This window comes from Ursus americanus, chromosome 9 (genome assembly GCF_024610735.1).
Source record: "Ursus americanus isolate L20-20 chromosome 9, mUrsAme1.1.p, whole genome shotgun sequence".
Classification (NCBI taxonomy): Eukaryota; Metazoa; Chordata; class Mammalia; order Carnivora; family Ursidae; genus Ursus; species Ursus americanus.
In genome coordinates this window covers 32,931,080-32,959,068 of record NC_142135.1, presented here as the reverse complement: position 1 = coordinate 32,959,068, position 27,989 = coordinate 32,931,080, and the positions used below count along the sequence as shown (strand labels likewise).

Below are 27,989 nucleotides of genomic sequence, written 5' to 3'. Positions count from 1 at the left end.
GTCACATGACAGGAAGTAGTATTGAAGAAGCGGAAGTAGCATGTGCCTGAGGAGGCGGTGGTAATCCAAACTCGGGGTGTCGGGCACAACTAGCAGCCAAAATGAAGGTGAAGATGCTGAGCCGGAACCCGGACAACTATGTCCGCGAAACCAAGCTGGACTTACAAAGAGGTGAGACGAGTTGTTAGGGAGTCTGCCAGCCTTGAGGCTGGCCTCGGTCTCCACGGAGCAAAGCTGGGGGAACATTGGCGCTCCAGTCTCGTTCTTTCCCTGTTCCCTTTTGCAGAGGCAAACTTTGTGTATATAAGGACGTTGCGGGACTGGGTAGTAGGTAACTTCTTTTCAATGCCCTTCTTGAAGAAGTTTTTCTAGTGGTAGGTGAGAAAGTTGGTCATATCTGGAATGCTTCCGCCTTCCCCTTTCCAGCTGCTGCTCTCCGATTTTTCCCAGACCCCAGTTGAGAAGTGGAACTTGAAAGACAAACTCGTGAATTGAAGGATTTGACAGGCTTTTTAAAACCTAGCTTTTGGCCGCTTTACTTCTTAAAGTTACGTACTTCTAAATGTGGGAAGAGACAAAGGTGAGACGTAAAGGCATCAGTTTTCTAAACTCTTGTGGAGAAGTCTGATGGGGAAATGGCTAAAATGAAATTAATAAGGCTTATTTATTGGTCTTATTTACTGGTCTGTTCCCCCATTAGCATCCTGACTGCTATCATTTGTAGATCAAAATATCTAAATGACGAGGGACTAATCATGTCTGAAGAGACTAACAGAGGCCTTAAAGCAGGAATAAAGATAAAGCGTAAGAGAAGGGCCATGTCTTCGGATTTTGAGTAGGGGATAAGCCATAGAAGATGAGGCTCGGACGATATTTCGGTATTTTGATTGAGTAGTAGAGATTATCCACGTATATGTGAGTAATGCTGAGAGGTAAATATGTGGTCTGTGTTCACAAGCTGTTTACAGGTTAAGTAATAAGATAGTAATGTTTCTAAAATGCAAATTAGGTTATGTCGTTTGGGCTTGACATCATCTCTGGTCCCATCTTCCTCTCTAGTTTCACTAGTCACTACTTTCCTTCCAAGTACGCTTACATTTACCCTTGGACATCTGAGTGCATTTCAGACATTTCTCTTTCAGATGTCCTGCGGCACACACCCTTACTCAAATTAGCTCCTTCCTCTGAACAGTAATCTTTCCATACTTACTTCCTGTGGTTCCCCTCCCCAGCCCATTTAAAGCACCCTTCTTCTGTGCTTTGATCCCATTTTTGTACTAACATCAGAGTGTGTATCACATTGTCTCATGATTATTTTGGTTATCAGTCTTTTCCATCAGATTGAACTTGTATTGAAGGGAAGAGTCATATTTGTTTCTATGTCCACTGTGTCTAGACAACACCTGGCACATAGTGGTTGCCTTATAAATGTCTGAAGGAATGAGTGAGTGACTGGCTGGTCATAATCTCCATGTTAGGAGATTATTAGTCATCTGTTGTTATCGAGTGTCTTATTTTCTATGATATCTTCTTGTTTCTTTATAGTTTCTGATGAAAGTGGTTTTTTAAAAGATTTTATTTATTTTTTTGAGAGATTTTATTTATTTATTTGAGCAGGGGAAGGGGCAGAGGGAGAGGAAGAAGCAGACTCCCCACTGGGCAGGGAGCATGACCTGGGGCTCAGTCCCAGGACCCTGAGTTCAAGACCTGAGCTGAAGGCAGACATTTAGCTGACTGAGCCACCCAGGTGCCCTTCATGGAAGTTTTAATAACAAAATGGAAAAATAGAAGCTTAGGAGCTCTGTAAAACATAAATCAAGGAAGACATTTGTTACCCCACCCTTTTTAAAAAAAGATTTATTTATTTATTTGAGAGAGAGAGAGAAAGAACCTCAAGTGGACTCCCCTCTGGGCGCAGATCCCAGGACCCCAAGATCATGACCTGAGCCGAAGTTGGTAGTCAGCTGCTTAACCAACTAAGCCACCCAGGCGCCCATTTGTTACCTTTTTTTATTCTTTCATTCTTGTTTAGGTGTTATTTTCTTGTAAATTTTGATTGAATGTTGGATGTAATACCATTAACAGGGAGTTAGAGAAAAAAAAAAGACAGCAAGGTGAAGGTGTGGGGTAAGAAGATGCATTTACTTTTAAACATTAAGGGTTTTTTAGACATGTGGGCTTAGAATTATTTCCTAAGCACAACTATTTACTGAGACATGTTCGGCAGCATAGCATAATAGTTAGGAACATGTATTCTGAAACCAGACTGCTTTTGTTTGAATCCTGTCATTATCACTTCATAGGAAGTTACCTCTCCGTACCTCAACTTCCCAGCTATAAAATGGGAAATAGTAATAGAACTTACCCATAGGGTGCTTTGGAGATTAAATGCGTTAATACACAGTATTTGGAACAGTGCTTGGGACATGGTGAACTGTTTTTTAAATAAGTTAATAAGTTTTTTAAATAAGTAAACAAATGTGTGAAATGCTCAATAAAAAGTAACTATAATCATAATCACAGTGTATGCCTTGGGGTGCCTGGGTGGCTCAGTCATTAAGCGTCTGCCTTCGGCTCAGGTCGTGATCCCAGCATTCTGGGACTGAGCGCCACATTGGGTTCCCTGCTCAGCGGGGAGCCTGCTGCTCCCTCTCTGCCTGCTTGTGCTCCCTCTCTCGCTGCCTCTCTCTCTCTGTCAAATAAATAAATAAAATCTTAAAAAAAAAACCCACAGTGTATGTCTATCAGTATAGTGATTAGCACTGGAGATAAATAGTGCTAATCCTGCCCCAAAATGAGCTTAGAGTTCAGTTGAGTAAACATTTGTCATAAATTTGTTTTGTACCACACATTGTGCTAGGCATAAGTAGTAAAATGAAGAATGTGGTGGAAGCCCTGCCCATGAAAGCTTTACAACCCAGTTAAAGAATGTAGTAGGGCATATAAAAGGAAAAGCTGAGGTTATATGTAGGGTCTAAGTATTTTTTTTTTAAGATTTTATTTTATTTATTTATTTGACAGAGATAGAGACAGCCAGCGAGAGAGGGAACACAAGCAGGGGGAGTGGGAGAGGAAGAAGCAGGCTCATAGCAGAAGAGCCTGATGTGGGGCTTGATCCCATAACGCCGGGATCACGCCCTGAGCCAAAGGCAGACGCTTAACCGCTGTGCCACCCAGGCGCCTCAGGGTCTAAGTATTTTGCAAGATGTATGCATTCCATAGTTTTCCGGTAGTTTTGGAGAGGTTTCTGAGTAAAAGGTCATCTACTTTTGTATTTTTCACAGTGCTAGGCATAGAACAGTGTTCCTAACAAAGGCTTATTGAGTAACAAATTGAATAATTAGCTGAGGAAGACCACAGGAAATATTAAAAGTGAATTATTTTATTAAGAGGAGTCATTTTTATTTCAGTTCCAAGAAACTATGATCCTACCTTACATCCTTTTGAGGTCCCACGAGAATACATAAGAGCTTTAAATGCTACCAAACTGGAACGGGTATTTGCAAAACCATTCCTTGCTTCTCTGGATGGTCACCGAGATGGAGTCAATTGCTTGGCAAAGCATCCAAAGAGCCTGGCTACTGTCCTTTCTGGGGCATGTGATGGAGAGGCAAGTGTCATTCTAAACATTGCTATTTTAAACTAAAAGTAGTTGTGTTACAAATGTTTGTTAGTTTTGCATTACTGTGGATTTTAATTGGTTTGATTTAATTTTTCTATGTCCTGGTTTCTGTTAATTCTCAAGAATGAATTCTGTTTGAATTACGAACTACAGTAGTTTCTCATCTAAGCCTCAGAAATTAGAAAGGTAGCAGCTGAAGGCTCAGTTGAGCTGAAGGCTCAAGCATGTTTACAGTAGTAAAGGTATTTGGTTCCCCCCCTCCCTCCCACAGAGGATGTTATTAATGATTCAACACTTATTTTCACTCTGGCAAGAAAAGAAAGCTTTGAAACATTTTAAACTAGAATCAACAGAGTACTTAACAGATTGAATTTTCTGCTTGTTGATATACTATCCATATGCACTGTAGTATTTTAAACTAGAGGATTTTGTTTTTAGCAGTCTGGTAGAGTGAGTCATAGCCTTTTCATTGTGAATTTATTTTTCTTGGATGTAGTACTCCTGTGCCTGAACATTTTATGTTTATAGTTCACTAAAATTTCTTGCTATGCTTTATCATAGGTTAGAATTTGGAACTTGACTAAACGAAAATGTATCCGTACAGTACAAGCACATGAAGGTTTTGTACGAGGAATATGTACTCGCTTTTGTGGGACTTCTTTTTTTACTGTAAGTATAATTCAATTAGTCATTAACTCTTTTCAACATGCGTAAGACTGAGCTAATGTTTTTTGAATTCATTTATTTGTTCCAAGAGCCTTTTGGAGTTTCACAACCCAAAATAACTTTTTATAAAGCCTTGAAAAGTCCTAGTTTTCTTTATATACTTCAGCCTTCTTCATATTTCTTGATTTTTTAAAATAAATAATTACTTAATATGTTATCGAATTAATATTCTGTAGAACACTGAGAAGTGGGATTAATGCAAGGCGAGGCTAGAAAGGTAATCTGTTTACTCTGGACTATTTTCAGTGTTCGAGATGAGTAATTTGTACTTTGTCAGATAGTAGTAAATTTTTGAAGTATCTGTGTGTGTGGTAAGGTATAGAGAATGTACAGTTTACCATTCTAATCATTTTTAAGTGTACATTTCAGTGGCATTAAGTACATTCACATTATTGTGAGACCCTTACCACTTTTTCATCTTCCCAAACTGAAACTCATGTCCATTAAACAGTAACTCCTTATTCCCATCTGCCCCTGGCCCTTTGTAACCACTGTTCCACTTTCTTTTTCTATGCAGCTTACTATTCTGGGTACCTCACATAAGTGGAATTATGTCATATTTGCCCTTTTGTGTCTGCCTTATTTCATTTAGTGTAATGTCTTTATGGTTCATCCATGTTGTAGCAGGTGTCAGAATTTCTTTCCTTTTTATGGTTGAATCATACTCTGTTGTACATACATATGTTTTGTTTATCCGTTCATCCATCAGTGGACATTTGGATTGTCTCCATCTTCTGCTTTTATGAATAATGCTGCTGTAAACATTAGTGTGCAAATGTCTGCTCAAGTTCGTTGAAAGTTTTGTAACAGGAATGACAGAATCTAAGCTGTGCTTTGAGGTAATTAATTTGACAGCAGTAAGTGATCAGTTTAGAGGCTGTTTTAATTTTTTTTTTTAAGATTTTATTTATTTATTTGACAGAGACAGCCAGCGAGAGAGGGAACACAAGCAGGGGGGAGTGGGAGATGGAGAAGTCTGATGTGGGGCTTGATCCCAGAACGCCAGGATCATGCCCTGAGCCTAAGGCAGACGCTTAATGACTGCGCCACCCAGGCGCCCCTTGAGGCTGTTTTAATAATCTGGGTAGGCAAAAATGAATCTGTGCTAGGGAGGGAAAACCGTGGAAAGAAGTCGTTAGGTTTAGAAACATTTTGGGGGTGTGACAGGCTTGGCAACTGAGGGGTATTTAGGAAGATTCCTTTTCCTTCTAGAAATGGGGAAGTCAAGAGTGTCAGAAGCTTCAGAGGAGAAAGGGAATGGGAAGGATATGGTATGATGAACTGGACTGCAATGGACTATCTGAATGAAGAGGTCTATCACACCCTTACAGATGTAGGTCTGGATTTGAGGAGGGAAGTGAGAACTAAACTTGGTATCATCAGTACAGGAATAATGATTGAAGTCGTGGTATGGCGTCATTGGGGGAAAGTGATGGAAAATGTAGAAATACAGAAATGTCAGGGAAATAGCCTTGGGGAGTGCCTGCTCCTAGGTAGGAAGTAGGAAAACTCTAGGAGTAGCCAGAGATCTAGAAGTAAGCCGGTAAACAAGCTTAATGTCCCAGGAGAAAAGAATCATTAGTTCTGTGAACTACTACAAAGGATGATGGAGATGAAGACTGAAAGAAATACTTTAGGAATATAAACCTGTAAAAAATAGAAAGTTAACAGCCCTGTAATTTCAGTTTTACCACTGTTGGCAGTTTGGTGTCTATCCTTTCATCTGTTTTGACCTATATATATATAGCAGTTTGTGTATACATACTCGCTAATCAACCATGTAAATCTTGAGTAGTGCGCTGGGTGCCAAGGTAGATTGCAAAGGAATAGCAAAGGGAAGAGATGACTTCTGGGAAACCTTTAAATATTTGAAAGATTGTCATGTGGAAGAAGAAATGGACTTTTCTGTATAGCAGCGTTAGTAATAGTTGTTAATGTTAAAAGATTTGTTTTCAGTGTAGGGACAAACTTACTCGCTGTCAAAAACCGAAATAGGCTACTTGGTAGGGAATTCAGGTATTTTTTACTAAAGGGGTTTACACAATCTTCATGACCCTGTATACAATATGTTGTAGAAGGAATTGAGTGGGAAGTTGGAGCAGACTGACTATAACTCCACTTTCAGTTGGTTATTCTTTTGGATATATTGATTAGTTTAATATCCCAGCCAGAGGATTTACTGGCTGGGTTTTATATATATATGTATATATATACTTAAAATGAATAAAGGCTAAAAAATATTTCATAGTCACTGTTCACTTCCTTTCTTCAGATAAGACACATGAAAACTGCTTGTTGGCCAAATTTTAGCACTTAGTGTTTCAAAAAATGTTCAATACACAATGCTGCAAAAGATAAATCTTTATTACCTGTATTTCATAATATCTACTATATCTCCATTTGTGGCACCAACAGGTCTTTTTCAGCCTACTCAGCCTTGAGATAAATAGATATCCTGACCAGGCGTATGTTGCTTGGCTCCTCATTTCTACAAAATGTTAAACCTTTCTCAGCATTGATGATCTGCTAAGGCTTATACTCAGCAGACTGTATAGGGCAGCTTAGTCAATTACAAAGGAATTCAGTCTTGAGCTTGCAGATACTATAAGAAGCTTGATCGAAAGAAGCAATCTTTAGGGTAGACATTCTCAGTGACAATTATCTGTCTTGCATAAATGCTAAAATTCCAGTGGTCAGGCTAGATTAACAAAGACCTCAGTACCTAAATTAGATCTTACTAGCTCCCAATAATGGGTTTCCAAAATTGAGTTTTTGGTATGATGCCAGTAACTCAGATTCAGGTTGTCATTAAGATATAACCCTATTAAATATGTTTTGTCTATTATAAGGATGTTGTTAATGATTCTGTTAGCATCTTCAACAAAAAAATTCCTCTCTGACCTTAGTACCAAAACTTCTCTCCTAATCACTTACCTGTTGTAGTATCATGGGCGCTATGAATTGTTTTGCAGGAAGGGTTTCTCTTTTTGAATTTGCTTTAAGGAAAGAACTAAATTTATACCCCTCTCCTAGATAAATATATATCTTTGTTAATATTTTTATTTAGAAAGTGGATGTAGATTGTATATAATGTAAAAAACTAGAAAGTTAACATACCCTGTATTTCTATTTTCAGTTAAAACTAGTGGTTTGGCGTATATATACAATTGTTCGCACCCTGTATATGATTATTTTATGTTTTTAACCCTAAACTAAGTTATATTGTGCATTCTGTTTTGCAGCTTATTTCACCTAATATCTTGAATGTATCTGCCACATGCCCAAGCCTAAATTACCATTGTTCATTACCTTGGTTTGATTTGGGCTCAGGTGCTAATAGTCCTACCTGCTGTGGCTTTTTCACCATCTGCGCAACTGTCAGTTCACTGAAAAGGCAAATGATGTCTTTACAACATTATGGAAATAGTTTTGACCTTATGGACCCCTGAAAAATTCTCAGGATCCTTCAGATGTCTGCATTTCACAGTTTGAAAACCATTGACTTAATAGTTTTGGAGTCTTATGTCATGCAAAGAAGGCTTTACCCATGGCAAGATTATAAAAATGACTTCTGTCTACTATTTTTATGTTTTGTATTGGAATTTTTTACAATTACAATTATGTGGAATTTTGTATTTATGTCAGGTATCAGATTGCTTCAAACTTTTTAAATGACTAACCTGATACCATAATACTATTTTATTATAATCCACTTTTCTCCCTAATTTGAAATGCCATCCTTATCACAGTATGCATTTTTTTGCCATATTTATGGCCTGACTTTGTTTCTACTCTCCTTTTGCTCTTATACTGTCTTATTTTTAATTTTATGCCCTATGTATTTGTCACAAATCTTTACTATAACATGGTGGGACATAAATGAATCAACAAATATAGTACTGGAAGAGTATGGGATGTGTATTTTTTAAACTAGAGATGTTTATAATTTGATGTATATGTTATCAAGTTTACAGTTAATAACAGTAGTTCATTATCATCTGAATCATTAATGTTTTGAGGTTGGTGATGACAAAACTGTGAAGCAGTGGAAAATGGATGGACCAGGCTATGGAGAAGAGGAGGAACCATTGCATACAATATTAGGAAAGGTACAGAAATAAATTGGCCTATACTTTGTCTATTGAAAGTCTTCTCTTAAAATTATTTCGGAATTAATTTTTTAAAAAGATGTAAATGAGACTTTAGTCTGCAATAATTGACCTATTTTAAGTAATATTTAATGCAGTTAAGTCCTTTGCAGCTAAAGAATTTGAATGGGTCTTTGGTGTTCATTGTATTGGGTTCAGCTTCTGCGTTTAGCTGGAGGATGCAATGAAACATTTCTTATGGCAAGTCCATGGGAGGAAATCTATAAGAAAAATAATGCTTTGGCTTCTCTCTGATTTATATTATCATAGTTCTTACACAAAGCTCCGAATTTCTTACTTGAAAGAACCCCTTAGGCAATGAAGAGGTATTATAATACGATGTTTTTTGTATAAATCTCATTTACATTTCGTAAAACATTATTCTGCAAATCAGATGATATGGTTTAGTTATATCTTAAGTATAATTCAGATCATATGGCCTACCCATGTTTCATAATGCTTACATTTTGAAATTAAGCGAACTTCTAAAGTTAGATTAATCTTTAAATATCTGCATTTTAAAAATCAATTTGTCATTTCAGTATTATGTTGGTATATATTTAAGTTCTGCTTTTCAGATTTCAAGAAATTGTAAATGTTTTTAAAGGCACATGGAGGTGGGACATGAGTATAACATGGTAATAATTTTCAAGTGGTAAAAAAGTTAGTAATTGCTAAAACAAAATTGGTTTCATTCTTGAAAATGTCTTTTCTCTAGGAGCTCCAAATATTTTTTAAATATTTCATTTTACCCCTATATCTGTGGTAATGGGGATTAATTTTTACTGCGGAAAAGTTTGTCAGACTTGCCTTCGTGAATAGAAAATAATTGGAAGCCTGCGGATGCTGCTAAGAGTTCTTAAAAGCCTAAAGTGTTGGCTAAATATTTCCCTTGAATTTGCTTTCCAAACATTTTTTAGCACATAGTATAAAGACAGATTTTAATCTGGCCTTGAATAGATCAATCACGTCTTTTAAGTGGATAATAACAAATTTATGAGATTTTATTGATTTTAACAATATTAGCATCCACCATTGCCAGGTTTATTTCTCTCCCTAAATTTTAATCCAGTTGTTGGTTTCGGTATTTTTGTCCTGGGAATCAGTACTTCATGTATTAAATGTGGAACTAAGTGTTTTAGACCTTACCCTTGCATTTCATTAATTGTTTGCAAGATCCTCGAATACCCAGTGATGATTAGGGATTACTTCAGTGATATGTATTCAAACTTAATTAAATACGTCCAATGTTAACAGTTTTCTGTATTCCTAGAATGTGTTAGATAGGAATCGTTACTTTTTATGGTACTGTGTTCTCCTTTATTTATTTATTTTTTCAATTTTTATTTTAAGTAGGTTCCATGTCCAATGTGGGGCTTGAACTCACAACCCTGAGATCAAGAGTTGTATGCTCTACTGAGTGAGTCTTAAGTAAAGGCTTCAGAGGAGTTTCTTTGTAAACAGGGATTTTCTTTAAAAAATGAGAATGTGGGTAAATATATTTAAAATATGTAGATTTGAAATATTAATGATAGAAAGACCCATCTATAACATCTTTGCTCTTAAAGACAGTGTATACGGGAATTGATCATCATTGGAAAGAAGCTGTTTTTGCCACATGTGGACAGCAAGTAGACATTTGGGATGAACAAAGAACAAGTCCTATATGTTCAATGACCTGGGGATTCGACAGTATAAGTAGTGTTAAATTTAACCCAATTGAGGTAATGCTGCTTTTTAAAATACTTCTGCTTCCTCTTTCTTTATTTAATAATTTCAGCTCTGTTTAGGAAACTTTTGAGTGTATGATAAAAGAATTTTGTTTAAATTTTAATTGGCTTCTGGCATTTGGTTAGTTTTCCAGATTATATCTGAGTTCTGATATCTTTGGTCAGATCTCGACGTGTTTGCCCAGTTTAGTCCCATATACCAGTGTTATGCACTGTTAGAGGAAGGTGTGTGCATGTACTCATAGGAGTAGAATTCAAGCAAATACTGTACTGTGAACAGTTTTACTCATGTCTTCAGTACTCATGTTCTACAGATTACATCATTGTATATGGGGAAATGTTCATTTTTTAACTCTCTTTAAGATCAGAAGAGGCATTGAGCATTGTTTTCTCTATTTGTAAGTGACAAGGGCACTAATGATTTGTAGTAATATGCATGATTACTACTATACTGCATAATGACAGTTGTATTTTTCTTTGCTCAGAAGTCTGATATGGTGATTCCTAAGTCCTTCAAGGTCTGAGGGAAGAGTTGGAGATTAAACTCTACTTACTGTTTATTTAGGTCTGAATTTAGGAAAGGAGGCTGCCCTAAAGGCTAAGCTAGTCCTTGGACTTAAGATCTTTCCCTGAGCTATTTCTGAATACATAACAATAGATGAACTCATTGTCCAAAAGACTCAGTAGAGATACCTTTCCTGCAGAAAGAAAAGGAAATTGTTGCATGTATAAACTAATCTTCAAAGTTATCAGGAGATTATCATGTTAGATGGTATAAGAGATTATCCTGATATGTAAGTTTTGCACTCTCAGAGACCAAGCTGATAAAAGGAAAAAATGTTAAGTCAAAGTAGTAGAGGATAAAATTGTTTATATGAAGTATTGGAACATGAGGTGGTGCAGTTCGATGTGAATTTGACCTTGTGGTGCTGCTGAGAGGTCAGATGGTCAGAGAGCACCCTTCTTGTCCCCAGCACATACCTGCCTGCACACTTCTGGGAGGGGTTACAGGTCAAGAGCAGGGGTTGGCAAACTGGTTCATGAGCCCACTGCCTGTTTTTATAAATCAAGTTTTACTAGAACACAGCCATGCCCTTTTGTTTATATATTGTTTGTAGCTGCCTCTGTACTATGATAGCAGAATTGGCCCACAGAAGTTTAAAATAGTTACTCTTTGGTCCTTTACAGAAAAAGTTTGCTGACCCCTGGTCTAAAGTATCTATCTGTATTATATCTTCCTCACTCCATCCTCCATCATCGTTTGGTTGTAGAAGTGAGATATGGCATGAAGGGGGCAAGCCAGCTTTGCAGAGCCAGGCCAAGGTGACCCTAGGCAGAAGCAGGCTACAAACACAAGCAATTTGTAGGAACATTTTGTGTCCTACTTGGTGTGGAGTTAAACTGAAACTGTATTTTCTGCTAGCGTACCTTGGTAGTGACCTTATATAAGTCACACTTCTTCTCTATATTTGCTTCTTTATTTTTAAAATGAAGGTCATGAGGGTAAAACGTGATAAATTTTATGTGAGTATTTTTTAAAGATGCTACCCAAATTTAGGATGACGTTATTACTATTAAAAAAATAGAACAGAGCGATACTGATTCCTACATGTCTGAGGTATAAACAGTTATTTTGCGTCTCTATTCTGGTAAACACCTATGTCAGAAGAGCTAATGGTTAATTCCAAAAATCGTAATTAGTTATTCGTGATGACCTAGTGACCATGTTTTTCAAACTTGACTGTCTAACAACTATATTTGTTCAGCTGTGTGGGGTTTTTTTTTTTTTTTTTTATTACCATTATGAATTGAGGGGTAAAAAATGGTGTGCATGTCTCTTATCCTATATTAAATTTAATGGGAAGGGCATGTTGCTGTGAACAAATGGAGTGTATTTGTTTCCTCTAATAATTAATAATTAATTTTCTGTTAAAATATTGAAGCCTACAGTTTTGCTAAAGCCAAAAGTTTTATGCTGAGCATTGCCACATTTTGTAGTGTAAAAGTCGGCTTTCAGTCTAGGTTGAATTTTTTACTTTTCTCAGATTAAAGTCTTTATTTTTAGAAATGGAACCTGGTCAGACTTTGAGGTGGCAGAATGAGAAACCAAGAAAGATTGAGAGGAGTCAGTAACTAGGGGAAAGTCTCAGAGGAAGTGATTTAAAAAGGAAGGTTTGGGGTTGTTTTTTTGTTTTTTAAGTAAAGATTTTATTATTAGAGAGAGAGAAAATGAGCAGTGGGGAGAGGTAGAGGGAGAGAGAGAAGCAGACTTCTGGAATGCCTAGCAAGAAGCCCAATGGCGGGGGTCAATCCCAGGACCTGGGATCATGACCTGAGCCGAAGGCAGACACTTAACTGACTGAGCCATCCAGGTACCCCAAAAAGGAAGGCTTTGGAAAGGACTGGAGAAGAGGTCATGATTGCAGCATTAGCTTTATGATGTTTCATTTGAACTGTGTACACATATACAGTAGGAGTTAGCTAGCCATACAGCTATGTAGTAGATAACTCTTCTTCCTACACTTGAAGTAGGAAGTGATAGGCAGAAGCCAGGAGTTATGAGCGTCAGGAACTATGAGTAAGGAGGCACGGTGGGACTCAGGCCCTGCTGGTAGGTAGAGGGATTGTTCTCACATAAAGCTAAGGGTTAGGTATGTCAGCCTCTTGGACACTATAACTGACTTATAAGCAAATTAAATACTTGCAGGTAGGTATGTGTTGGGGGCAGGAAGGGTGCCCTCTGACCGTCTGATCTCTCAGCAGCACCACAAGGCCAAACTCACATTGAACTGCAGCACCTCATGTTCCAGTACTTCATACAAACAATTTTATACCCTGCTACTTTGACTTAACCTTTTTCCCCTTTTACCAGCTTGGGTCTCTGAGAGTGTAAAACTTACCTGTCAGGATATTCTCTTATACCATCTAACATGATAATCTCTTGGTAACTTTGAAGATTATACGTGGAGCAATTAAACAGTTGGACAAAGAACTGGCTTAATTTATACAGTTAATGAACATGAGGAAATGTTTAACTATTAAAAGGCAGTAGTTCATATGATTAGGAAATATTGCTGTACAGATGTGAACTTTTAAATGCCACTACTTAATGCTTCTTGGTTGCAGTAAAATTGACATATTTCCACACTGCAGTGTATATTGATACAGCTCTTGGGAAAACAGCTAGTCCTGAATAATCAAAAACCATAAAATTGTTCATACTTTTGACTCAGTAATTCACTACTGAAATTTTATCCTTTGAAAAAGAAGAGTTGAATTTATGAAAATGTTTGTTGAAGGGTTAGTGATAATACTGGAAACTAGGAAATAGGCTCAAGTTGAAGAATGGATAAATAAAATATGTTCTGTTATTAAAAAAACACTGAATTATCTGAACACTCCCATCACTGGCATGTAAAATACACTCATGGGCATTTAGCAATGAAAATACTTGACTTAGGTTGCTGAGGTTATGAGTGATCATTGTTCTCTCTTAAAAATGGACTTTAGTATTGTAACTTTGTATCTTAAACATAAACATTAAGGGTAATTGAATCATTTGTTCATTGAATGGACAGGGTTTGCTGCCAAGCCTGGCTTTTAACTGGTGATTCCTATTTTTAGACATTTCTCTTGGGAAGTTGTGCTTCTGACAGGAATATAGTACTATATGATATGAGGCAAGCTACTCCCCTGAAAAAGGTAAGTTTCAGTTTGTTTCTGCTTTGTACAATTGTTAATGCATTCCTCTATGAAGTGAGTGGCAAAAAAATACGGAGCAAATGTTTTTTTTCAGAATTGAATTTTTTTCATAGGCTTATTCTTAGAAGCCAAAGTGATTATAATGGCATTCTCTCATATCCTTGTTGCTTTTTAGAGACCCTTAAATTTTCACTAAGTTCTGTATCCTAGTCAACTTTGTATCTTCCATAATACCAGTAAGTTTTAGGCACCTAAACTGGTACTTGTTGAGCTCAAAGTTCTTAAGTATTGCATCCCATTACTACACACCCCCATGGTTTTCATATGACACATACAGTATTCAGTTCCAGAATGTTTTGTAATGAATTCACATAACCAGCTTTATTTGTTTAATTACATGCTGATGGATACTAGTTGACATTTTGTTTAGATAAGCACTAACTTGTTCAAGGTGACACATTTCCCAGCAGTTTTAAGGCAGTCATTCCAGGACTTAGATACCAAAGCTGATACAGCCTTAAGCTGACTCAAGAGGGACTGACATATTGTCAGTAAAGAGAGGAGTACCATTATAAGTGAAAAGGTATAAAGTTGATTTCAAGTGCTCAAATTCAGAGTGCAGAAGGGCCTAGCCACCATTTGTGTGCTGCAAGTCCATTGTCATAGTCCACATGTGAAAGAAATGCTTTTAATGTTTTTGTTGTTCCTAAACCATTTTTACTACATGTAGTAAATACAGAAATATTACAAGTAGAGTATATTCATTGAGGTTTGAACTGCATAAAAATGATAATCTTTCCAAAGTACCACTTTAATCATTTCGCTCATTCATGTAGTATAGTGGGCAGATCTTGCATGAACTTTGGTATTAGACCTTAAGCAGGTAACTTAGTCTGTGTTTCTCCTGTAAAATGGTGATATTAATAACTACTTTTCAGCACATTGGTGAGAATAAAACATGATAACGGAATTCTAAGTTGAAATCTAGTTTAATAAGTAGTAGTTTTTGCCCCCTCTGCATATTCTGTTTTTAATGGTGCTCCATTACTTTTAGTTGAAGAAAAGAATGATAGCCTGGCTTTCAAGGCCCTCCAAATCTGGTCCCAATTTGCATTCCATTGATATAGTTGTTTCAGTCAGTAAGGCAACATTTAAATAGGGTTTGTCACATGGAGGTCACCTTGATGGAGGTAGAGATGCTATTATCTCTCATTTATTCTGTATAGTAGGCTATCATTGTTTCTTCTGTCTTTTCTCCTACACTTATTAGTTTTCAACCAGGGGTCTATTTTTAGGAATGTGGGAGATGCATTTTAGAGACGGGCCTTTAGGGGCGCCTGGGTGGCACAGACGTTAAGCGTCTGCCTTTTGCTCAGGGCGTGATCCCAGCGTTCTGGGATCGAACCCCACATCAGGCTCCTCTGCTAAGAGCCTGCTTCTCCCTCTCCCACTCCCTCTGCTTGTGTTCCCTCTCTCGCTGGCTGTTTCTCTCTGTCAAATAAATAAATAAACTCTTTAAAAATAAAATAAAATAAAATAAAATAAAATAAAATAAAATAAAATAAAATAAAAAATAGAGACGGGCCTTTAGTGGACATGTGCCTGAGAGGCTAAACATTTGCAGTGTACAGTTACACATAACAAAAATTATCCTACTCAAAATGCCAGTAGTGTTTTTGCTGAGAAATACTAATATGCTGATCCTTCACAGGTCAGCTCAAATCATGCTTGTCTTTTTGAAACCTTTCTTCTCTTCTTTAACCCTAAAATCACTGTTAATTTTGTCCCCAATTTGATACTTAATTATTTACTGTCTCTTTGTTTGTATTTTAAGTTTTCTTACATATATCTCATTTTCCTGACTAAAGTATAAGTTATTTGAGGTTGAGGGACCATTTGTTAAGCATTTTTATATTTTTCAGTATTTACTACTTAGCCTATGTACTCTGTAAACAATTATTGACTTCTTTTTGTATTGCACCGAGCTGAGTACTGTGCACATAATAGGTGTTTACTAAATATTTGCTTGCATCAATTAAAAAAAAGGAAAGAAAATGAAGTGGGAGACTTATCCATTTGAGAGGGAATTGATTTAATGGTGATGGGTTAGTTTATTCCTCCTTTCTCAGGTCATCTTAGATATGAGAACAAATACAATTTGTTGGAACCCTATGGAAGCTTTCATTTTTACTGCAGCAAATGAAGATTACAAGTAAGTTTTCTGCTTTTTAAAACCTACTTATTTCTATGTAAAGTGGCTCCATTGTATAAATCTTACTAATGAAATATGTTTTCCTACATAGTATTCCTTCAAATATAAGATAGAAAATTGTCACTTGTTTTGCTAAAATAAATATTTCCCAAATTGGAGAAGAGCTTAGAAAAATATTCTCAGTTTTCAAAGTGATGTAGACTAAGGACAGTAAACTGTGACCCATGGACCAAATCCTGTCTGCTGCCTGTTTTTGTAAATAGTTATTGGAATATAACGATACTCATTTATATATTGAATGTGGCTGCTTTTGTGCTATCATGCCTGAGTTTAGTGGTTGCAACAGAGACCGTATGGCCCACAAAGCTGAAAATATTTATTATGTGGCCCTTCATAGAAAAAGTTTGCTGATCTCTATACCATATAAATAATGAGTGAACCATACATGTTGTAATAGAAACTAAAAATATTTGCTTACAATGTGTAGTTCTTCACAAAGCTGTTACTCATATAGTCATGTTATCAGCATCACTATTAACTTCAGTAAGACAAAAGGAAAAATAAAGTTTCAGTTTTTACCTTAACGTTTATGGACTCCATGTAAAGGTGACTTAGCAGCCTTACATTTTTGACCTAGAAGGAATTTTATAATCCCTTATATATTGCCTTAAAACTTGTTGAGGCATTTCACATTGGCTGTCTTACTTTATCTTCTCAGTATCCCTAAAAGGTAGATAGGACATGTATGCTGTCCCCTTTTTAGAGATGAGGGTGTTAGAGCTGGGAGTTTAATCCCCTAGGGAGGAAAGAGTGTCTTCCTTTTTTTTTTTTTTTTTAACTCCAAAGCATTTGTTGTAGTACAGTGCATATGGTAGATTCTTAATACATGTTTTTTTGAGAAGGTGGAAGTTTGTAATTGGGTTGAACTTTAGATCTTCTGTCTTTAAGTTCTTTGTTCTTTCCACTGTTATTATTTATGAAAACATTAATTAGCTCAGAAATAGGATTTATTACATGATGTTTTAGTGGTACCAACTAAAAACATTATGACTTTCCGTACTATGCTCATTTGGATTCTCATTGTATGGTAAGATCAAACCAAATTAATTGAAGGCCTTTTAGTCTTTATCAACATTTTGAAATTAAATGGCCTTATTCCAGTTAAAGGAAATAAAATAATGTTTTGCTGACCAACCTTATTAAGGTTTCTAAAGTTTGTTCTAATTAGCTATTTTTGCAAGACACTTTTATACAGAGTATCTGGAATTTCTCAGTTCTTGCCTTCGGAAGAATTTCATAGGCACCTGAAACAAAGAGCACATCCCTTGTAAGAAAATGCTGTAATTTGCTCTTACCTGAAAGTGATCTTGCCTTGGTGTACTCTATATTTTTTAATATTTTCTTTCTTTTATTGCCCACCAAATAATATAATCATTCTGAATTCAAAACCCAGGTTTAAGTCTAGACCCACCCAGTAACCACTGTAGAAATTTGGACTAGACATGTAAATGAACTCTGTGCCATAGTTTCATCATCTGTAAGATAATAGGGTTGAAATAGATGATCCCTAAAGACTCCTATAACTCGAAACTTTGTTTATGTAAACATTTTCTTTTCAAATGGGTTCATTTGCTTAGATTTTGAATAAGTTCTTAACCTTTTTCTTGTGTCGAGATAAACAATTTACTAAAAAAATCAGAATGTGTTAAACAAAAGCAAACCTGGTTGAGGACCACTGCTCTAAAGGAATATAAAGCAGGAGGAATATAAAGAGGAATATAAAGCGATTGTCAACTCAGAAATTTAACCTCAAAGATCAGGATGACATTGGCTGACCATCCTGTGGTATGTGGAGAGATTAAAAAACAAAACAAAACAACAGACTTTTCTCTTGAGAGTTTTATGTTATTTGGGATATTTTACCAATACCATGAATGATTTTTCATAGTAATGATGTTAAAAAATATTCTTTTTTAAGTGTTAGGTGAATTTTTTAAACAATTTATTTTGAAATAATTTTAGGTTTATTGAAAAGATGCAAAAATTGTATTTGTCAGCCAGTGGATTCCCTTAAAGTTAACATCTTATGTAACCATAGTTCAGTTAGCAAAAACAAGAGTACAATACATTTAGCATTGGTTAACCAAACCACAGACTTTATTTCATCACCAGCCTTTCCATTAATGTTCTTTGTCCGTTCTAGAATCCAACACAGGATCCCATGTTGCATTTAATTGTCATGTCTCCTTAGTCTGCTCAGTCTGTGACTGTTCCTTACTTACTCTTCCCTTGTCTTTCATGACCTTAGTACTTTTGAAAAGGATTTGTTAGTTTATCTTGTAGACTGCCCTTAATTTGGGCTAACCTGATATTTTCTCATTATTAGATTGAGATTATGCATTTTTTTCAAGAATACCACAAAACCGATATGCCCTTCTTGGGTCATCACTTCAGGGATACGTGATGTCACTTTGTCTTATTACTGGTGGTGTTAACCTTGATCACTTAGTTATGTGCTATCTGCCAAGTTTCTCACTGTGAAGTCACTATTTTTTTCCTTTTGTAATTAACACTAGTCTTTGGAGAGATACTTTGAAATTATGTAGATACCCTGTTTCTCCTCAAACTATTGCTCAGTAATTGTAGCATTTTGAAGTGTTTTAATGTTAGGAACTTGTTTATAGTAATGCTGTGTTACTGTTGTTCATTGTGCACATGGTTCATTTGAGGCATTATTCTTCTGTTAATTAAGAATTTTTAAATCTTGAAAATCATGAACTCATTTTTTTGTTTTACCAGCTGTGCACAAAATATAGTTTTCTAATTTTAGTAGACCCTTTGAAAAGCCATAGTCACTTTTATATATCACTGACAGGAGTGGAACTTTGTTGGAAATGAGTCAACTCAGAAACCTTAAAAGTTCTCATGCTTTTGGACTTTGTAATTTACTTGTAAGAATTTGTCCAGATTTAATTGAATTTGTCCCATTCAGTTAAAGATTGAATTTCAAAAATTCAAATACTGGAATTTAAGAATTATTTAAAATTGAAAGTTGGAAATTTTTTAATAAAGTATAAATATATTTAAGTTTTAAATAATTTATGTTATTTAACTCATTTAAATATGCAACCATAAATGTTTATAATATGCTACATGAAGTATCAGAATACAGAACTTTATACAGTATTACCAATTTTGTTAAAAGTATATATTTAAATATTAGCATAGTGAAAAGATTAGAAGTAATTATACTGCACTAACTGTTGTTCCTTTGGTGGGGAATTAAAGGTAAGTTTTGTTCTCTGTACTTTTTTTGAAAGTTTCACATTTTCTACAATGCGATTTAGGTTTATGAGGATGAAAGTGTGTTAAGTTTAATCTTAAGGAATAAAAACTGGTAATATTTTTCTCTGTCCCTTACCTGCTGTGTAAAAACCTATATATTTATGACTGCAAGTCCATTGTCATAGTCCACATGTGAAAGAAATGCTTTTAGCTAATGGTCTTAATTTCCCTAATGTCTCTTTATACTGCATATGTTTCTTTATAGAAATTTGTGTGGAATAATCATTCTTTTACAGCTTGTATACTTTTGATATGCGTGCACTGGACACTCCTGTAATGGTACATATGGATCATGTATCTGCGGTACTTGATGTGGACTATTCTCCCACTGGGAAAGAGTTTGTGTCTGCTAGTTTTGATAAATCTATTCGTATCTTTCCTGTGGACAAAAGTAGAAGCAGGTATGTGACTACCAGCAAACTATTTGTTCTCATTTGATGTTTTCTTGTCTTGATCATCATTTACCTTTTTTGAAAGGTTACCTATTTGGTTATGTGTATATGGTGGGACTCACATCTAGGTATTGTGACTTAGGATACCAACTTCCACTGTGTCATCTGGGCAGAACATCAGCCTACTGGGCAGTTTCTTTCACTAAATAGGATATTACCTTTATATAATTTCTTGATATGAAATCTTAGTGTTTGCCTTAAGGTGAAAGCCTTTATTTCAGAGTTGTTTTTAAGTGTCTTAAACTACACTTTTTTTTTTTAAGACTTAATTCCTTTTAGAGCACTTTATGGTTTACAACAAAATTGAGAGGAAGGTACAGAGATTTTTTTTTTAAGATTTTATTTATTTGAGAGAGCGCGAGAGAGCACAAGCAGGGGTAGCAGCAGAGGGAGAAGGAGAAGCAGACTCCCTGCTGAGCAGGGAGCCTGATGTGGAGCCGGATCCCAGAACCCTGGGATCATGACCTGAGCCGAAGGCAGATGCTTAACCAACTGAGCCACCCAGGCGCCCCCAGAGATTTGTTATATAGTCTCTGCCCCAACACATGCAGAGCCATCACCCCTCCACGCATTATCAGCATCATTCACCAGAATAGTGTGTTTGTTAGTAAGGATAAACCTGCATTGACACGTCTTAATCACCTTAAATCCATAATTTACCTTTACGGTTCACTCTTTGTGTTCTACATTTGTGGGTTTGAACAAATGTATAATGACATATTTTCATCATGATAATATTTTCATTGCTCTAAAATATAATAAACTTTTAAAAAATTTTGATTTGTTAAGAACTTAGAGAAGTTTTCCTTCATATAGTTTCCCTCAATAACAACAGTGCCTTTTTTTTTTCTTATTCAAATTCAGTTCTTATACACTCAAGCAAAAATAAAAAAGAGGAAAAAAAGCAGTTTAAAATTGTCAGGCTCATTCTTCCTCCATCCCACTTAGTAGGTATATGTCCTGGAATGACCAAGAGGTGGGAAATATGATATTCAGCTGACCTTTACTCCCATTTGTCTCTTGTTCTGTAAGCATATCGCGTGTGACTCTAGTGTTAAGATATGTGTTATTTTGTACAGCTTGGCCCTTTACTACATATTACGTGTTATTGAATGTATATATTTATACATCTATACTGTATTACATATTGCTGTATTGAGTTAGATTATAAAAAACTATGGCGTTTTAAGGTTTTAAGGATAGTTTTGACTGCGCTTGGTTTTTTGCTTTATGGGCTGACTTCAAAACCTAACTCCTGTGTAAGATAATCGCTGCTTGTATAGTGTGTTTACAGAGCACTTTCATGCACATTCTTGTTGTTCCTTAGTAATGGTTTTTATTGTTCCTGGAAGCATATTCAGAGCAAAACCAAGTAAGTTGGAAGAAGTTTCCCTGTAAAAAAGAATGATAACTAGGGCACCCAGCTGGCTCAGTCAGTAGAGCATGCGACCCTTGATCTCAGGGTCATGAATTCAAGCACCATGTTGGGTGTAGAGATTACTTAAAATAATTTTTTTTTAATGATAAAGTATTATAGTGGTGTTGCTCACACTTGAAGATATGACTAGCTCCATTTTAATACAGTAATAGTATTGACGTTAAAATTTAAAAAGAATAATCTAAATGGTCTCTCTAAAGTACCGTATAAATACATATACACAATATATATATGCATATACATGAATACATATATTTGATTGAGTGTCGTACTCTTCTTGCTTCGTGTAATTAAAGCTCAATGGGGGAAGATGGACTTGGTGAAAGGTAACAATATAATTGGAGATAGGAAAGGTAAGGAGAGGAGTGAGTGCAATCTGGGAGAGGAAAGAACAGAAAACATGTATAATGAGGGTTGGGGGTGATGATCTGTGCTGGAGGACAGCGGTGTGGAGCTGTAAAGCAGTGTACCCAGCTTCCTAAAGATTGATGGTAGCAGAGAGTTGTTCTGGGACCCTTCCTTCCCTTAAAAAAAAAAAATCTAGAGAACATTCATTTGGTGTTGTAACTATAACAAGCTGGAGAAATCTCACCATTTTAATGCAGTGATGAGAATTTTGGTTACTGCTTTTACTGATAAAGAGCCTAGCTTTTATAGTGCTGAAGCTTTTTGAGTCTTTTGAAAGAGTGATGTTCATTTTCAAAGGCATGTCGTGTCCTTCTCCTGACTCACCATCATTCTGTTCCAGCAGGGTCAGAACTAGGGTGTATCTAAGTCAGGGGCCTTGGGTGCAGAATTTCAAGGAGTTCCTCATTGTTGTCAGGGTTGTACAGGTGCCAACCCTGTGTCTGTACCTCAGTTTCTTCACCCTCGTCCCAGCCCTGTTTCAGAAACAAAAGATCTTTCAAACAGTGCATCCTGAGAGTCAGGCAACTCATCCATACCTTGTTTGGTCATAGTCAACCTGCTTTTGTTTGCCATTTTGGTATTTTTCTTGTGGTAGTTGCATCTTTCTACCCTCTAATTTGAGTGAGCCATACTGATTCCTAACCCTTCTTGTATCATTGATTATCAGCATGCCATTGTCGTCATCATTGTGTATCTGATTAAAAAGGTGCTTGACTCAAAAGTGTACTGACTGGAGTATTCTGATGACTTTGATCTTCATTCCATCTTCTCCATGTAGAACTCCCAGTGTTCGTTCTCATATGGCTGTTGCCTCCTTTACAACTTACTTGATACTCTCCAAACTGTGATGAATGGTTTGTTGGGGTTATTCAGTCACGCCCACAGCAGGGCTGGTAGTTTGCATTCTTCTCACATTCCTGGAAGATACTAAGAATCAGGGGAATGTGCCCTTCAATTATTTTCTTTGAACCAGAACCGCCAAAGGTAGTAGCACAATATTTTCCTAACATGATGCATGAGCAGACACAAAGAATGGGGAAAGAAGAAAGAAGAATAAGAGAATTGAGAACGTTTGGGCACCTATGATCTCAAGGTCTCTGCAGCTGAGTTATTCCAAAGCTATTGTGGGCATCCAAATGCAGATCTATCTAAAAAGCTCAGGTAATTGAAAGTTGTATGAAGTAAGGAGTTCTTATGCCCCTTTTCTAGGGAGTTGTCTCCTGATGACACTTAGAGATTTTGTAATCACAGTGGTGGTATATGGTACTTGTTGTTGGGTTTAAATATAAGTCATATTTCCTCTGATCTTTGCCTTCATCTGCTTAAAAGGTAGTTCTGGCTTGTTCTGTGGTCTGCTCTAGTTCATTACAAATATCAAATAGCGCAGCCAGTCCTTTGAGTAATCTTTATGTTTAAAATGTTTTTCTTTGAAAGACCTTAAAATGGTAAAATGTATTTTTAAAGTAAATTTTTAATAGATTATTAAAAACTACAGGTAAGTCAGTGTTTGAGATTAGACTTCTATTGGGATTTCATTCAATATTTACCAAGCAAACAAGTAAATTACTTGTATTCACATGGATAGTTTGACTGTATAGTGAAGAATTTAAGTTTTTAAAATGTATATATCTCCTAATGGTATAACTTTAGTGAGCTTTGTAAATCTTTAACATGCATAAACATATTTAGAAGTTAAGAACTCTGCATAGTTTACCATTAAGGAGGATCTGTTTTGGTTAAGGAACTAACCATTGGATTTGACTGGTTTCATATATCAACAGATTATTTTTAATGGTTAAAGCCTGATTGAATTTCCTACCGTTTTTTTTTTTAAGATTTTAAAAATTTATTTGTAAGAGAGAGTGTGAGCACGCACAAGCAGGCGGAGGTGCAGAGGGAGAGGGAGGAGCAGGCTTCCCACCGAGCAGGGAGCCTGCCACGGGGCTCCATCCTGCGACCCTGACATCATGACCTGAGCCGAAGGCAGACGCTTAACCGACTGAGCCATCCAGGCACCCCAAATTTCCTAGCATTTAAATTCATTGGGTGGGTCAGTTGGTTAAGTGTCTGCCTTCTGCTCAGGTATGATCCCAGGGTATCTGCTCAGGTATGATCCCAGGGTACTGGGATCAATTTCCGCATCGGGCTCCAGCTCAGCGGAGGGCCTCCTTCTCCCTCTGTCTACTGTTCCCCCGCTTGTGCTTTCTCTCTCTCTCTGACAAACAAATAAATAAAATCTTTTTAAATAAATAAATGAATTTCATTATATTGCTAAAGAAAAGAAGGGCCACTTAAATAGGTAGAGATTATGAGAAATGAATCTTGTGAAAGCAGAGCATTGTGAGGGGGAAGAAAATGCATCTATCTCATCTAGTTTTTTATTTTAATAGGATGTTGTTTCTAACGTCCTTCCCCTTTTAGAAATAAATTTCTTAGGGTTTCTCTACGGGTTCACTCAAGAGCTCAAAACATATCCATTGGAAACAGTGTAAAAGACTAGTTTTATAAATGTATCTCAGATATTTTTTATAAGTCCAAATTCTTTTTGATCAGGTCATCATGTGTGGGGTTTCTTTTACTGTGCAGAGTGACCAAGCTCGTTTCCTTTCTCTCGAGTCTGCATTTTGAATCATCTAACCCAGATATGGAAAATTCATTTCTCCAAAAGTCTCTTTTTATTTTTCCTGACCTTGTCTTTTACTTGTTTTTTAATGCTTTTCTTAACACTTTCCCAATATAGTATCTTCTGTGAATTCACTTAGCATGTTTCACAGCCTTTCCAAATAGGTACGATATTTTACATCTCCATTTATTAAATGATTCTTAACTCATCAGACACTTCTATAGCCCTCCCTTTCTGTTCACACATGTAAATCATCAACTCTCACTTTAAGTAAGCTCTTTAAACAATTTGACTGAAACAAAATCAGACATTAGGGTCAATATATCAGGATGTGCTCTTTGAATGTTATTACATCCGTTTTATTTTCCAGTAAAATGAAAAAAAAAAAAAGTGATTGTTGACCTGAATTGATTTGGAGGGAAGAGACAGTCTATTTCTTATTGTTAAAAAATTACTCTAGCTTCAGCATATTTTATTTGTGTTATATGCCTTCAGTAATTTTGTGAACTTTCCTGGGCATCTGGTTTTGCTTAGTTTTTTTATATTTATTTTTCTTGTTAGATTGTAATTTCTCTGAGAGCAAGAATTTTTTTTAACTCCCTAGGGCTTAGCATAAAGCCCTGTTAGTTTGGTTCAATAAAAGTATGTTAAAATTAATTTGAATTCCCCTTTTATACTCTTCAGACTCAGAAATGCTATCCTGATACTTGATGGGCAATGGTTAAAGAAAATCTGTATCAAAATCCTAATTTTAAATTAATTCCTCTTCTGTAGGGAAGTCTATCACACAAAGAGAATGCAACATGTTATCTGTGTAAAATGGACCTCTGACAGCAAATATATTATGTGTGGGTCTGATGAAATGAATATTCGTCTATGGAAAGCTAATGCTTCTGAAAAATTGGGTGTGGTAAGAGACCCCGTTTTCTTTCATTGTCATAAAACTAGTTTCTAATTTAGTGGCTATCATTATATTATAAAGAATTTATTTGAAGTACTTTAAGGATTTTGCTCAAACTGGCATAGTTGTGATAAAAAGAAATAAGTTAGCAACAAAATAGACAAGGCTGTATTGAGATTTACTTTTTTCACCTTCAGAGGCCTGTGTTAATTAAGATGTTTGATAATATTTGAGCCTTCTTGATTCTTTGTGTTTTTCTTGAGATAAGGAGAGGTGTAGAGACTAGAAGGTTAGACTGAGAGTGCCTGTTTCTTCTGTTAAAGGGATAGTAATCAGGCACATCAAAGGCTGCCAGTGCCTCTGAGGTCTTCTAATTTCAAAACAGTGAAACACTAACTTCAAAAAAAAACAACAGAAAGCTTCAGACTATAAAGAAGATTCGGTGAAGCTATAACTCATATTATCATGGTTGGCTCTCTCTGGGTTGGGGGTTATGGTTGGTTTTTGTTTTTGATGTTTTTCTGATATGAAACATGAGACATTTCTTATCAAACATGAGTGTTTAGATCAGCCACAAATACTGAGTTTAAAAAGGAAAGTTTAAGTGCGAATTATTGTCTACTTAGCCCCAGTAGGAAAATCAAGATATGATAAACAGTAATTAAAGGCAATTTTATTTTAGGCTTAATGATTGGTAAGTATTACACTATGCGTAGGTTTCAGTTCATCATTTAAGTTCCTCTAAATCATATCATCCTTAACATTTGTTAAACAAAACCTTGTCATTACAGAATTGAACACTTTTTGTTTTCTGTTTCAGTAGTTATTTTTATGGAAAAATGTCGAAGGATTAATTTAGGTGCTTTTTCTATGTTTTTTATGCCCAGAGATGGTCTAGTTTGGTGGTCCACATATCCCTACTCCGTCAGCACTGATATTTTAACTTGGTGGCATATATCTACATTGGAGGCATATAGCCTAAAAGGAAATTCAGTGTTTGCAGAGATAATGACTCACATAACCTTGCAAAGGGTAGAATTACATTGGCAATTTTGCTTGCATTTCGTACAAGTTTAGTTTTTGGGAGAAAGGGTGCTTCTTCCTAGCTTTGTTATATGAATAAAAAGAACAAACCATTCATTGAAATGTCAAAATGCATTTTTCCAGCTTACATCACGAGAAAAAGCAGCCAAAGATTATAACCAGAAGTTGAAGGAGAAATTTCAACATCATCCTCATATAAAACGCATTGCTCGTCACCGACATCTACCAAAATCTATCTACAGCCAGATCCAGGAACAGCGCATCATGAAGGAAGCTCGCCGACGAAAGTATGATTTGGGGCATTTGATTCTCTCTCAGTATCCTTTTCTAACTTCCCCCTCTCAGCTCACCGGAAATAAACAAAAACCAGCCTTCTGAGGGAATAGTTTATGTGCCATTATACAGTAGAGATGTTTTTGAATACTGCCATGAAGGGGAAGCAGTGATTATATGAGAACTTCCATTACCTATTTTTTGAGATTATGTTTAAAGGGCAACCAGTAAAAATGAATTCCATCAAAATAAGAAAACATTTCTGCTCATACTAAACAAAACTGTTGCAAATAATGTTTTTAAAAATGATTTCTAAAGAAGCTGGAGTTAAGAGGTATTATATATTTTCCAAGTTAAAGAATGCGAAGAACTGATAGCATCCATTTCTTGAAGCATGTTAGAAAAATTTTTATTCATCATAGAATTTTGAATCTAAAGCAGAGCTCTCACCACCGTTTTCCTGGTAGTGTTCTTCTCTTTGGAATAGGACACTGTTACGTGATGAGAGAAGAAGCAATTGTAAATAAGTTAACAAAAGTTGATTTCTAGCTACTTTTTACCCAGTCTCCTTGTGAAAACTTTTTTTTTTCTCAATAAGGAGTTTTCTAGCAAAAGAAAAGACTGTGGTTTTTATAAGAAAGCTTTCTTTGGGCAAGGAGATTTCTCATAAACTTGCTTATGTTTTGTATATTTTGTTTATTTCTAGGGAGGTGAATCGTCTCAAACATAGCAAGCCTGGATCTGTGTCAATTGTGTCAGAGAAGAAGAAACACATAGTGGCAGTTGTGAAATAATACTTGGTATTCCTACCAATCCTGATGTATAATTATTTGTTACATTTTGATGTGCAGACTCCGCAAATAAAGTACTGACTCTAGAATAATAACAAACAGTTCAGTTACATGTTTAGAACACTACCCTGAAAAACTGTCCTGAAAGGTGGCCTGGTTGATAAGACTATCCAACATTTTATCTTTGATCCACTTTCTTATTTCATTGAAGAATACAGTATTTACAAACATGTTTATTACTGTTAGAAATTGCAGATACACTTTCGCTTTGATCTATTATTGTAGATACACATTTGAATTTACATTTAAGACCAAACATCTCTTTTGTTACCTTTAATATTACTTTGGGTAATTATTGCAATGATTCTTCCTATGATTACATATAACATGTGGAAGAATTATGTCAGAACTTTTTTCAATTCAATTAATTTTCTGTGCTTTATTTGTATTTGGGTCTTTGAGACTTTAAAGATGATCAGCTTGCATTTATATAACTTTTATAAATAATAATTATAATTTATGGTCAAGTTAAGATAATAAAACATCCTTTTCTCAGCATTGTAACTTTGATCGA

The 27,989-nt window shown here is 35.8% G+C and overlaps 1 protein-coding gene across 1 annotated transcript; it reads left to right on the top strand.

Annotated features, from left to right (window-relative positions):
* The first annotated feature begins 4 nt into the window (after window positions 1-4).
* Window positions 5-27,989, top strand: DCAF13 (DDB1 and CUL4 associated factor 13). Its single transcript, XM_045805821.2, has 11 exons — window positions 5-171; window positions 3,411-3,610; window positions 4,184-4,291; window positions 8,368-8,457; window positions 10,065-10,220; window positions 13,851-13,928; window positions 16,058-16,140; window positions 19,722-19,886; window positions 25,181-25,316; window positions 26,475-26,638; window positions 27,331-27,989. The coding sequence occupies exons 1-11, from the start codon at window positions 102-104 to the stop codon at window positions 27,416-27,418; spliced, it is 1,338 nt and encodes a 445-aa protein (XP_045661777.1). The 5' UTR covers window positions 5-101; the 3' UTR covers window positions 27,419-27,989.

What these genes read in the sequence shown, in the direction of transcription:
- DCAF13 (XM_045805821.2), top strand. Translation starts at nt 102, where the DNA reads ATGAAGGTGAAGATGCTGAGCCGGAACCCGGACAACTATGTCCGCGAA. An exon ending in GTGGGACTTCTTTTTTTACT is followed by an intron (nt 4,292 to 8,367) that starts GTAAGTATAATT and finishes TAATGTTTTGAG; the next exon opens with GTTGGTGATGACAAAACTGT. An exon ending in TGCATACAATATTAGGAAAG is followed by an intron (nt 8,458 to 10,064) that starts GTACAGAAATAA and finishes TTGCTCTTAAAG; the next exon opens with ACAGTGTATACGGGAATTGA.